This window comes from Odocoileus virginianus, chromosome 30, assembly GCF_023699985.2.
Source record: "Odocoileus virginianus isolate 20LAN1187 ecotype Illinois chromosome 30, Ovbor_1.2, whole genome shotgun sequence".
Taxonomy (NCBI): domain Eukaryota; kingdom Metazoa; phylum Chordata; class Mammalia; order Artiodactyla; family Cervidae; genus Odocoileus; species Odocoileus virginianus.
In genome coordinates this window covers 30356182-30368922 of record NC_069703.1, presented here as the reverse complement: position 1 = coordinate 30368922, position 12741 = coordinate 30356182, and the positions used below count along the sequence as shown (strand labels likewise).

At 56.7% G+C, this 12741-nt stretch overlaps 1 protein-coding gene across 1 annotated transcript in view; it reads right to left on the bottom strand.

Annotated features, from left to right (window-relative positions):
* Positions 1-8841: 8841 nt before the first annotated feature.
* Positions 8842-12741, bottom strand: part of PAX7 (paired box 7) — a 68527-nt gene continuing 64627 nt past the window's right edge. Inside the window, exon 8 of the mRNA XM_070458447.1 lies at positions 8842-8880. Within this exon, the coding sequence (XP_070314548.1) occupies positions 8842-8880 (39 nt within the window). The remainder of the gene's footprint in view (positions 8881-12741) is intronic.

Genomic DNA, 12741 nt, shown 5'->3' with positions numbered 1-12741 from the left:
GCACCCCGAACCGTGCGCGCAGCCCCTGCCTGGAGCCCGCCATCGGGAAGCTGGGTACAGAGAGATGGGGGGGTGGCAGACAGAAGCGGGGCGGGCGGGGAGGGGGGAGACTGTAGGAAGGCAAAGGGGGAGGGGAGGGGGAGGGGAGGGGAGGGGGAGGGGAGGGGAGGGGGGTAGGGAAAAAAGGTGTTTGCGGGCGGGGGGCGGGAGAGGCGTGAGAGATTAGGGGACTGAGCATGGGGGGAGGGGCGGGGAAGGAGGAAAAGGAGGTGTTTGAGGGGGAAACCGGAAGAGGCCTGAGATTAGGGGACCGAGCCCGGGCAGGGTCTGGATTTGAGAGAAGGAGAGATGGGGAAAAGGAGAGTGGGACGCAGACGGGGCCAAAATGGGCGATGGAGCCAGAGAGCTGGCGGCTGGAGGGGAGACAAGCGAGGCGGAAAGGAAAGCAGCAGCTAATTCCCCATCCCCTGGGCCCAAGGGGAAGTTCTGCCGGGACCTGGAGGAAGGCAGGGGGAGGCGGCCTGAACGGGCTGAGGGTGGGGTCGGGCCGCTCTCCTTCCAGAGACCGGGCTGGCCCTCCTGACTCACAAGAAGGCAGAAGCACAGAGCGGCCGTCTCTGGCTGAATCGCCTATGGGAGGTGGGGGCCACACTCGGACCTCCTGGGGGACCCTGGCCCAGGTCTCGGATACTCCCAGAAGCCCCAGAAGAGGGTCCCCCCCTTCCCCGTTCCTCCCCATCAACCCCGACCCCACAGAAAACACCCCTGGAGCAGCTCAGAACACCTGCCCCAATCCCCGAACATGCTGGAGAAAGGTTCCCAGCTGGGGAGATGCCCCGAGAGGGAGAAAGGGCCAGCAGGGAGGGGGAACCCTGGGGCTGAGGGTGGGGCAGGTCAGGAGCCTAGACCCAGAGGCAGGAAGGAGCAGGAAAACTCAAAGGTGCCAGGAAGAATCAGTCTGGGGCCCTACACCAGTTCCCCTGTATGGCCTTGGGAGCCCCCATCTGCAGATAGCTACGTCACAAGGTACCAGATGCCAACTCGCTGTGTGTCTATCAGCACACTTACTCCTCAGACTAACTCTGAGATGGGAACTATTTATTAGTCCCACCTCACAGAGGGGGAAACTGAGGCAGAGAAAAACCTGTTTGGAATCGCCCAGGTGGAAAAGTGACGGTGCTGGGGCGGGGCCCAGGCCCAGGGATCCCGGAGCTGCTGTCCTGATGGCTCTGCCCTGCTACCTCTTAGGGCCCTGGGAAAAGCTGAAATCAAAGGGTTTAAGGACCTCAGAGATCTCACCAGCGAGTGGAAGACGGACCATTTTTGTGATGTGTACTGGCCAACAGGATGGTCTCTGGGGCCAGGTTTCAAGTCCAGGCCCCAACACTTGTTAGCAACTGACCTTGGACAAAGTCACTAAACTGCTTGGTGCCACTGTCCCCCATCTTGTCTGTAAGACAGAAATAATTCCAGATCCTCCCCTTCCAAAGTAGATGTTATGACCATTAAATGGGATAATCCGTATAATGGGCTTAGGACAGTATCTGGCCTGTGGTGTAAGTGCCCCCAAAATTGAACTATTATTATTACTACTGAACATTTGTCTAGTGACACTTGGCTGACAAGGGTCTGTATAGTCAGTCAAAGCTATGTTTTTTTCCATTAGTCATGTACAGATGTGACAGTTGGACTGTACAGAAGGCTGAATGCTGAAGAATTGATGCTTTTGAATTGTGCTGGAGAAGACTCTTGAGAGTCCTTTGGACTGGTTGGAGACCCAACCAGTCCATCCTAAAGGAAATCAACCCTGAATATTTATTGCAAGGACTGATGCTGAAGCTCCAGTACTTTGGCCACCTGATGTGAAGAGCTGACTCACTGGAAAAGACCTTGTTGCTGGGAAAGATTGAAGGCAGGAGGAGAAGGGGACGACAGAGGATGAGATGGTTGGATGGCATCACCATGCTCAGACATGAATCTGAGCAAACTCTGGGAGAGAGTGAAGGACAGGGAAGCCTAGCGTGCTGCAGTCCGTGGGGTCACAAAGAGTTGGACACAACAGCGACTGAACAACATTTGTCTAGTAATACAGGTACTTTTAATACACTGATAAAATGTGATAAATGCACAAGGAAAGCACAAACAACCCAGCATGAGGGGCTGAGGGAAGGCTTCCTGGAAGGGGCCAAGTCCTAAAAAGTAAGTAGGAGTGGGTTTGAGATGATCACAGGGTTGTGGAGGAGACCTGGGCGGGGGTGCAGCAGGTACAAAGGCTTGCAAGCAGGAGAAGCCTGGCCCTTCCGGGGACCCTCAAAGTCACCCCTGCCTCTCCCTTCTGGGGACTTGCCTGTCCTCCAAGGTCCGGCTGTCCTGCCATCTTGGAGTTCTCCTACCACCGGGGACCCCAGGGATGGACCTGAGCAGCTCTGAGTCTGCCTGCTGTATTCATTGCTAATCTCTCTTATTTTCTTCCCGCTATCTGCTGGGACGGTCTGGTTCAGCGCACTCCCCGTGCTAATCAGAAAGGACGACAGATCCATCTCTTTGCATTCTTTCCCACCATGCCAGGCAGGTCTGGTTGGCTGAACCCCTGGCCTGGTGGGAAGCCCGCCAGGCTCAGGCTGGGGCCCCAGAAGGTTGGGGAGGGCGGGGAGGGGGTACAGGCTGTAGAGAAGGGCTGGCCCCCGCCCGGAGACCAAGAGGCCGGGACTCATAGCTCCGTTTACAAAGAACTCCCGGGAATCACGGACTCTGCGCAGGAAGGATGGTTTCTAACTAGCAGGTGGCCCACCGCGTTCACCGCGCAGATGGGGAAACTGAGGCCCAGAGGGGTGAGGCATCTACCAAGGTCACACAGTGAGTCAGAAGTAAAGTTCGGAGGGAACTCAGATTGGCCGACTTTCCAGCCAGTGACCAGGCCTGGGCTGGGCTGAGCCAGGCCTCCAGTCCCAGAAAAGAACGGCTAATTCAATTTCTTTTTTTTTTTCCTTTTCCATTATGGTTTATGACCGGATATTGAATACAGTTCCCTGTGTTCTACATGGGACCATGCTGTTTACCCGTTCTATATATAATAGTTTGCTAATCCCAAACTCCCAATCCACCCCCACCCCGCACTCAGTTTCTAAGCAGGGCAGGGAGAGGCAGAGGGGGAGAAATGTCACATGGTGAGTTCCTTCTCTGTGCAAGGCAGTGCGAGGTGTGCCACACGAAGCATCTCATTTATTTCTCGGAATTATCCCACAGGGTGACTGGTATTGGCCCCATCTTCTGGAGGAGGAAACTGAGACTCAAGAGAGCTCATGTAACTTGCCTGTGGTCACACAGCAAGTAAGAACAGACAACCTGGGGTCCAAACCCTGGTCTTATGATCACTTCACTGAGCCCAGGATGTGTCTGAATTAGACACCGTTTCAGCATTTGCCATATTAGTTGCTGCGTATTGGAAAAGACCCTGATGCTGGGAAAGATCGAGGGCAGGAGGAGAAAGGGACGACAGAGGATGAGACGGTTGGATGGCATCACTGACTCAATGGACATGAGTTTGGGTAAACTCCGGGAGATGGTGAAGGACAGAGAGGCCTGGCGTGCTGCAGTCCATGGGGCCGCAGAGTCGGACACGACTGAGCAACTGAACTGATCGGTCCAGTCTGCACCAGCCTTCTGCTCCTTCACTGATTTTCCTCTGTGCAAATGCTTCAGCTACCCCTTTGAGAAGCCTCCTCCAAGAAGCCTTCTTTGACCACGCCCTCCCTTTTCCGAACTCCTCTGCTCTTGCCATCCTGTCTGACCGGAAATCCCGCTCAACTGTCAATAACTGATTCTCTCGTTGTTCTCTGGTGAGTCTCTCCCAGAACAGATTTGGGAAGAGCAGAGACAGCCGTGTGTATTTCTTTTTCGCGCCTCCCTATACTGCGTGTCGGGCTTTCCAGGTGGTGCCAGGGGTGAAGAACCCACCTGCCAATGCAGGAGATGTAAGAGACATGGGTTCCATCCCTGGGTCAGGAAGGTCCCCTGGAGGAGGGCATGGCAACCCACTCCAGTGTTCTTGCCTGGAGAATCCCGGGGACAGAGGAGCCTGGTGGGCTACAGCCCATAGGGACACAAAGACAGACACGACAGAAGCGACTTCACGCGCACATGCATACTTTGTGTTAATAACAGGTGGTAAACAAATGAATTTGAAGGGAATTGCACGTAATGACATTCAGACTAACTCACCAGCTGCCTTAGAAACCTTGGGTACAGACCAAGCTGCGTGTAGCATGGCCTGCAGTACGCCTGGGGGCTCACCAACGTTTGTTGGAGGCCCACTGCGGACCAGACGCCGGATTCTGTGTGTCACCAGGCTGAATCATCACACACACACAGTATGAAGACCTTGGTCCCTCCATCCAGTGGTGCATGGAAACACCTAGATCTCCCCTTCCCTGCCTGATTGCACCATGCCCGGGGGAGGGGCAGAGGTCAGCTCCCACCTATGCCTTCTCAAGGAGAGGGGTCTTGATCGCTACAGATGCATCATGGTGGACCAAGAAAAAAAGGACCAGGGTGTCTGTGGGGGGCAGCCCTCAACCTGCGGCTCTCATCCAGACTCAGGGAGGCGGGTTCAAGATCCTGTCTCCCCAGAACGCCGTTCAGTCCTCTAAGAATGGAAAAAGCCCAGTGCGTGCATGCTAAGGCACTTCAGTCATGTCCGACTCTTTGCAACCCCATGGACTGTAGCCCGCCAGGCTCCTCTGTCCATGGGATTCTCCAGGCAATAATGCTGGGGTGGGTTGCCATGCCCTCCTCCAGGGGATCTTCCTGACGCAGGGATCGAACCTGTGTCTCCTGTGGCTCCTGCACTGAGGGCAGATTCTTTACTGCTGAGCCGCAGGGGAAGCCCAAGGGGTGCCCTCAATGATAGAAAAGCCCCAAAGTCACCAGAAGCCAGGCCCTCCAGTTCCTAGCCCCATAGGCATGACCTGCTCCCATCACTAGCATTCAGGAAAGTCCCCGATCCCGGTCGAGCCTGTCTGTCCGCCCGCCGACTCTCCTCCCCTCCCAGTCCCCTCCACCCAGGAAGAAGGGGTGAGAAAAGCAGAGACATGAACACGGGTCTGTTTTCACAGGAGACAGGGCCCCTCCCTGTGGGCTGGGGCTGGGCTCTGACTGACATGAGCAGGTGGCTGAGTTTGGCGAGTAGCCTCCAGGGGGGGAATAACTGAGCCTTTCCCACTGAGGTAGGTTAACCGTGGACAAAGGGAAGCTGGATGTGAGAGCAGGATCTTGGCAGGGTCTGTCCCCCTGGGGGCTGGGAGGGCTGAGGATGCCCAGGACCCCAAGGCTGACGCTCTGAGCACGTGCTCATCCTTGCCCTGCAGTGGGCCTGGCTGGAGTCAGGCGGAAGGGGCGCTGGGCTGCGGGGAGGCCTGATTGGCGGAGTGGACACTCTCCATGGCCCCCAGTTGGTACCCTGAACAGGGCTGTGGCCAGGGTTGGCAGATCTGTGACTGGCTGGGGGCGGGGGGTCTGGGAGCTGGGCTGTTACTGATGCAGTGAAAGCCAGTTGGGGAGGGCAGATACAGCAAAAGGGCATTTGGCTTTAGGTCCAGGAAAATCTGGCCACACACTCGGTCATTTCCACAAGCTGACCGCGGACCCGACACCATCACCACTGGTCATCGTGAGAAATAGGTGGCGGGGTGACTCAGATGGCCTTCCCCTAATCCTGGGAAAAACCCGTGTCCTTCCACCCGGGTTGGTCACTCCTTCCTTCCCAGCTCATCCTTCCCGGGGCCCGGGGGTGGAAGGGGACAGATGGCCTTTCCTGTGCTCTCCACTCCCTGCACCCTGGCGTCCTCTCTTCCCAAGACTGGAAACCAACTCAGGCATTTTCCAGTGCTGAGGGGGAGGGGGAGAAAGAAGAGATGGGCGCCGGTACGACAGGGTTGGGAGGCGGGTGGAGAATTCATTAGGCACCTGCGACAAGGCAGCCCACTCCAGTATCCTTGCCTGGGAAATCCCGTGGACAGAGGAGCCTGGTGGGCTACAGTCCATGGCGTTGCAAGAGTCAGACACAACTTAGCAACTAAGCCACCACCGCCACATGCCAGGTACTGTACGCAGATTCTCCTTTAGTCTTCACAGCACCCCTGGAAAGGTAAGCGTCATCACTCCCATTTTCAGATGATGAAAGGAGGCCCAGAGAGGTTAAGCCAGTGACCCAGGGCCACACAGCAACTTGGAAAGAGGCAGAACCAGAACTCCAACCTGGCTGCTCCCTGGTGGAGGCCGTGCAGTTTCTCTTGCCCCGGGCTTCCCGGGAGAGACCTCCTGGGACAGGGAGAGCCTGGGAGAGATCTTGAGAAGGCGAAGGGAAGGAAGCTGGAGGCAGAGGAGCCGCTGGGAAGTGAGGAGGGGGAAGGGCGGGGCAGGGCCCAGAGGAGCGCTCACTCGGCTGGGGTTAAAGCCCCATGTTCCTACAACCCGCTAAGCCGGAGAAATGAATTCTGATCCCTCCAAAACCCAACCTTGGAAAATGTGTGAGAGAAGGGTCTCCTTTCAGGGGAGTGGGAAATCCTTCACACCTCCTCCCGACGCCCCGGTAATGCCAGGATGTCCCCAATCTGCTTTGAGGAATGGAGAGATTAAGAATAATAAAAAAATTGCAATAAAATATGTGTGAAGGAGGGGGTAATTGTGGACAAACGCAGCATTCAAATTCATTTTTCAGCTCTTTTACACACCATTTCAATCTTATTTTCTGCTTGTTAATGAGATCTTGTTGCCTGGGCTAGGCAAAACCTTCCAATATCAGGACGTAATTGCACATAATTTTCTCTCCTACCAGTGATTTGCATCAGTTTTTTAAAAATTCTGGGCTATTTAACACCCCACGATCCCCCTCCCCGTCTTCCTGCCTACAAATCTCCTACTCCCTCCTCCTTCCCCGTCCCTGGTCCAGCAAGACTCATTTTAAATGCTTATTATAGACGCAGCTTCGCCAATAAAGGGGGAAAAAAAAACACAGAGAGAGGAAGTGAGGGGGAGAAAAAGGCAGAACGGAGTTTCCAGTAGCCACCGCGTGAGGGGCCCGGCCTCAGCTCCCCAGTGCCAGAGGACCGCCTTGATCTTCTCCCGCCGAGGGGGAGGGGACGGTGACATGCGTGGGTCAGGCCCACGTGCCTGAGACTCCCATCGCCATCACTCACCTCTGTGGCCTTCAGCAAGTCACTCAACCTCTCTGAGCCTGTCTTCCCAAGTTCCAGGGGGCTGGAGTCACTTCCCAGAAGCCAAGGGCTGATAAGGGACATGGCACCCGTCGATGATCAGCTCATGGAGTGTCTTTCCTTTGCTGGATCGGGTCCCCTGGAGGCCTCAACGGATGCCAGGAGGGTAGCGGTGAGATTCTACTGTGGAGAGGCATTCAGGAGACTCCACCAATAAAGAACTGGAAGGCTCTGAGCCATGTCCCTGCTGATCTAGGGAGGGGGAAGCTGGGCTCTTTGAAGACACAGACCATGAACCTGGCCAAGCCATTAATTGCTACTGTGGCCTCAAAACGCAGTTTCCCCATATGGATCACAGGACCAACCTTCCGGGGCAGACACGAGAGAACAGCATAGCGGGCTCTGGAGCCAGACCAGTCGGATCCCAGCTCAGCCACCTTTCCAGAACCTACCACGCGGCCTGGCAGGTGGTAGGGGCTTAATGAGTATCTGTTAGACGGGTGGATGGTGGATGAAAGTTGAAAGTTAGTTGCTCAGTCCTGTCTGACTCTTTGTGACCCCATGGACTATAGTCCGCCAGTCTCCTCTGTCCATGGGATCTCCCAGGCCAGAACACTGGAGTGGGTTGCCATTCCCTTCTCCAGGGGATCTTCCCGACCCAGGGATGGAACCCAGGTCTCCCGCACTGCAGGCGGATTCTTTACTGTCTGAGCCACCAGGATGATGCTGCATATCTCCTTTTCCTCATCTGTAAACCGAGGTCACCAAGCCTGGCTGGATGAGAGCTGGTGCAACCTTTAGCTCACGCACGGCTGGCCCACGGTCAGCACTCGCTCCGTGGAAGCGTCAGCGTCTCTCTTACGGGAGAGGCAGTGATCAGACCATGTGATTAGCTTCACACTCAGAGACTACTTTTCACTTTTCGTTCGTTCCATGGGGGGGAGATTGTAAATATGTAAATCCCTTTACAGGTTCCTCCACGTTAAGCTCCAGAGAGGAGCCAAAGGGGATGACGCCCGGGGCGGCGTGATGGAGCAGGAGGCGGCATGGTGGCAGAAAAGCCTGCTTCCCGGGAAGGCGCCCACTGCAGGGGCCATGGGCCCCGAGTCCCAGCTCGGCCGCGACCCCGACGCTGCGATCTGGGCCATTTTCTCCCGCTCTCTGGGCCTCAGTTTCCACTTCCAACTCGGATGAGAAGCTACCTCTAAGAAAGCCTGGAGACGAAGGCAGCCCCAGCTGCGGGCTGCTCCCCCAGGACATGGCAGCACAGGCCCCGCAGAAGCCCCAGGACAGGGCAGCTTGCCCGTGGCCTCCAGTCCTCGTGACCCTCAAACTAGCAGATCCTCGCTCCTGATTCTTTGCTCAGAAGCTCGGATAGGTCAGCACTGATTATGATTCCGTGGCCTGTTTCCCCCGTCACACTGGGAGCTCTCCAAGACACAGCTGTGGGTATTTCCAGCACCAGACTGGGGCGTCTACAGACAAGGGGCCTCTCTTCCATCAGACCCTGGGATCTGGCCCCCGAGTTGCTCCTCAGGGCGGGGGCTGTGTCCCCATCACACTGGGGGACCCAAGGACCCGAGTGGCCTCTGTCTCTCTGCCTGTCACCCTTGAAAGTGTGTGCCGCTCACAGCTCCGATGCAAGGGCTGCACTGAACTGCTCCAGCTGCAGGAATGCGTCACCCGAAGGGGTGTCAACGAAGGGTCCTTTGGTCCTTTGGTCCTCAGCTGGTTTCTAAGAGCTGCTTCCAAGCAAAGCCAGGGCTTTAACCGGCTGACTCCCGAATGCTGCCAGGCTGGGCTCTGTGGGTGGGTGAGGGCCTGGGCCCCGAGGGAACCAAGCCTCAGGGTCATCTAGGCCTCTCAGCAGGCTCTTGCCCATATGACTCAGCCCCGCCTGTTGGCCCCTAGCCTGAGGTCCCAGCCTCAGTGTTCTCATCCACGACATGGGCCGAAGGAGCTTTTCTCTCCGCTGAGCTGGATGGACTGAGATGGTTTCCCCTCACTGCCCATCAGTTTCAAAAAGAGAGCAAGGGTGTGCGTTTCTGCGAGGCAGGAGGGCACGTGGGTGGGTCGATCTCAGGCTCTAGAAATGAGGGTTGAACCCAGGCTCTGTCCCTGGAGAAGATCAGTACCGAGGGAACGCCACAGGACCTCAGGAAGTTTAGCTCTCCCCGCTGAATGTATTCAACGTGTTGGCATTAGACACGCTGCCTGCTGTGCTGTTTGCTGAGGCTTCTTGCCTGTCTGTTCGGTTGCACGGCCAGCCCCGCTAGAGTAGAGAGGTCCATCCCTTACGCTCACTGAGTTACCCCAAGCGCTGAGAACAGTGCCTGGCATGTGGCAGGCACTCTGTGACCAGGTGTCATATCAGAGTCAGGGGACAGGCATAGAGCTGAGGTGGGTACATGACTTCTGCCATGAGATTCTGCTGGGAAGACTCTCCGTGGGATCTCTGAGGCTTGAGGTACCCCCTGCCCAGGCTGGGTCCAGGACCAGCATCCGGTCCCTGCCCCGGGGAGCAGGCAGGCCCGCCCCAGGCAGCCAGCTGGCGTGACGAGCAGGCGCCCAGCAGGGCCCCAGCCTCATTTCTTCGGGCTTTTGTAAGCACAAGAGCCGAGGCTCTCTTGGGGGACAGCGGACCTGTGGTCCCGGATGGGGGAGCATGCCCCCACAGCCCAGGTGGGCTCCGTCCTCTCCCCATCGCTTGGGGGCAGCTACAGAGAAACCCCTCCTGATGGGAACACGAGACAGCACGATGTGCCTGTCTTGGTGGAGAACCCCCAGCCTCCCGCTCCCAGGACCACACAGATGGGCTGGAAGTGTGAAGACGCTCAAACAGCGGAGGACGTGCACAGAGAATCAGAGCTCAGAAAAGCCAGAACGTCCACCTAAGACCCCGACACAGCACCTTGAACCTTCAGGAAGCGTTTGCAGCGTGACCCCGGCGGGGTCCACACCCGGAAGCGCACCCAGCCTGCCCCGCCCTCCAGCAGCTGCTCACCTCCCGGTCCCCTCTGCCCGTCAGACCCCCCATCTGTCTTCACACCTTTGGTGGGAACCTCCGGACGGGTCTCCAAAGTTGCCTCGATCCATCACGCCCCACCCGACTGTCCACCCTGAGGGCTGGGGCGGAAGCCGGGGACCTCTCAGAGGAGGGCAGGGACACGGCCAGCTTTGGTCTGGCTGCCCACAGCAGCGGCTCAGGCTCTCCCCTTCCTCCCCTCCTCCCCGCCGACGTTTCTGGGCCCAGACAGCTCCCAGAACCTCCTTATCCTTTAATCTCCGTGCTGAGCCGCGCTCCCCAAGCTAGGCGCCCCTTACTTTGCTAGTCTCTCCTCTGCCCTGTGACGAAAGTGCCGCTTTCGGGGCTAAAGCTCAGCCCACACTGAGACGGGGGGCGGGGGGCCCTGGGAAGAGCAGCAGAGGGGAGCCAGGTGCCCTGGACGCGCGGGTCCGGCCCGGCCAACATGTCCAGTGCCTGCTCTGTGAAGGGCGCTGGAGGGCCCGCTCAGACTCAGCACCCTCTTCAGATTGCCTCCGATTTGTCTTGTATCACGAGGCTGGGCCCGGGCCCCATTCTCGGGTACAGATGTCCTGGGTCTCTGCAGTTATCCCTACCCGGCCAGCTCCGGACCCCATCATGTCTAAACCTGGCTCTGGAAGGTTAGCTTGGCCAGTCAGCCCTCAGCACCAGTGAGATGGAGCTGGTGGCCTTGAACCCCAAAGAGGCCACTGAGGCTCTACTGGGAAAACATTCTGGTGACAGACTGCATCACCCCCACCAAAGGGGGCCCAAGAGGGCTTGGAGCTTCACCACGGGGAGCTCTGCCTTCAGCTGCTTCCATTCACTGGGCACTCATGACTCTGTGCTAGACCTGGGCTAAGGGCTTTATGTCAGTCATCTCAGTCTTCTCAACCCTATGATGTACGAGCTAGCAACACCCGCATTTCGTGGATGAGAAAACTGACCTGTGGAGAGGGGAAGGGACCTTGCATGCGTGCTCTCTACACGTCCGCTTCCCCATCCATGAAATGGGGATGACGCTAGCTCGCACCACACTCAAAAGGTGGAGCTGAAATACAATTAGCCCTCAGGCATGCTCAGTCGCTTCCGACTCTGTGACTTCCTGGCCTGTAGTTCGTCAGGCTCCTCTGTCCGTGGGATTATCCCAGCAAGAATCCTGGATTGCTGCTTCCTCCTGCAGGGGATCTGCCACTTCCTCCTGCAGGGGATCTGCCCCTTCCCCCTGCAGGGGATCTGCCCCTTCCCCCTGCAGGGGATCTGCCCCTTCCTCCTGCAGGGGATCTGCCACTTCCTCCCGCAGGGGATCTGCCACCTCCCCCTGCAGGGGATCTGCCACGTCCCCCTGCAGGGGATCTGCCACCTCCCTCTGCAGGGATCTTCCTGACTCGGGGATTGAACCTGTCTCCAGTGGCTCTAGCACTGGCTGGTGGAAGCTTTACGACTGAGTCCTCTGGGAAGCCCCAGTAAGTCCTCAATGACACACGTTAGCTGAGGCTAATCGGAACGTCCCTCAAACGCGCAGAAAATTAAAGGGTATTAAGCAGGGGAAATATTTTAGACCAACGGTGGCTTATTTTTTCTATTCTGGCCAGATAGGAAATGTTTTAGGCTTTGCCAGGCCATGTGATCTCTTTGGAAACCACTCAACTCTGCCATCATCAGAGCACAAAAGCAGCCATAAATATGTAAATGAGTGGACATGGCTGTGTTCCAATAAAACTTTATTTACAAAATCAGGCAGCTGGATGGAAGTGACTGGTGAGGATGCAGCTGACCTTCTCTTTGGTCCCTCTTTGTCTTTAGGTAACCGATTTCTCATTACTATATCGTCCTGGCGATGGTTGTGGGGCGAGGGACGGAGAGAACTAATGTCTATTTGACCCCTATTTTCTGCCAGCTCTATGCTGAGTGCTTTGACCTCTTAGCATGCTGAAGGCAGAGAAGGCCCTTCTTAGGAGGTTAGCAACTCTTTATTTAATCACTCTTGTTTAATGGGGGATACACCAAGGCTCAAAGATGCTCACTAGCCCAACTCCCTGAACAGTGGGGCTGGGGTCCACCCCCCCGCCAAGCCTCACCTGTCCATACAGCTGTTCAGATAAGTTTGCATCACACGTATCCTCACCACAGACATGAGCCAGGTGCCTCAGAAGGTGGGGGGCAGGACAGAGTGAGCCTTGGATTTAATTCTCTCCCTGTGGGTATCTGAGAGCCTGTCACAGCAACAGAAATGAACTGAACAGTTCTTCCAGTTCACTCTGATTCCAAGCATCACTGAATCCTGCTCCCGGGCTCACCAATAACCACATCAGCTCTAGCTGTCTCTCCAGCTTCATCTAAAGATGGTCCCACCACTTCTAACAGCTCCATCAGGCATGGAGTGACTTAGTCAGCAGCCAATCACACGTGAGGGAACAGAGTTCCAAGACCCAATGGGAGCAGAGTTCCTGGGCTAGAACCATCCCTCCGCCCCACATCCCCGCCCAATTGATTCTCTCC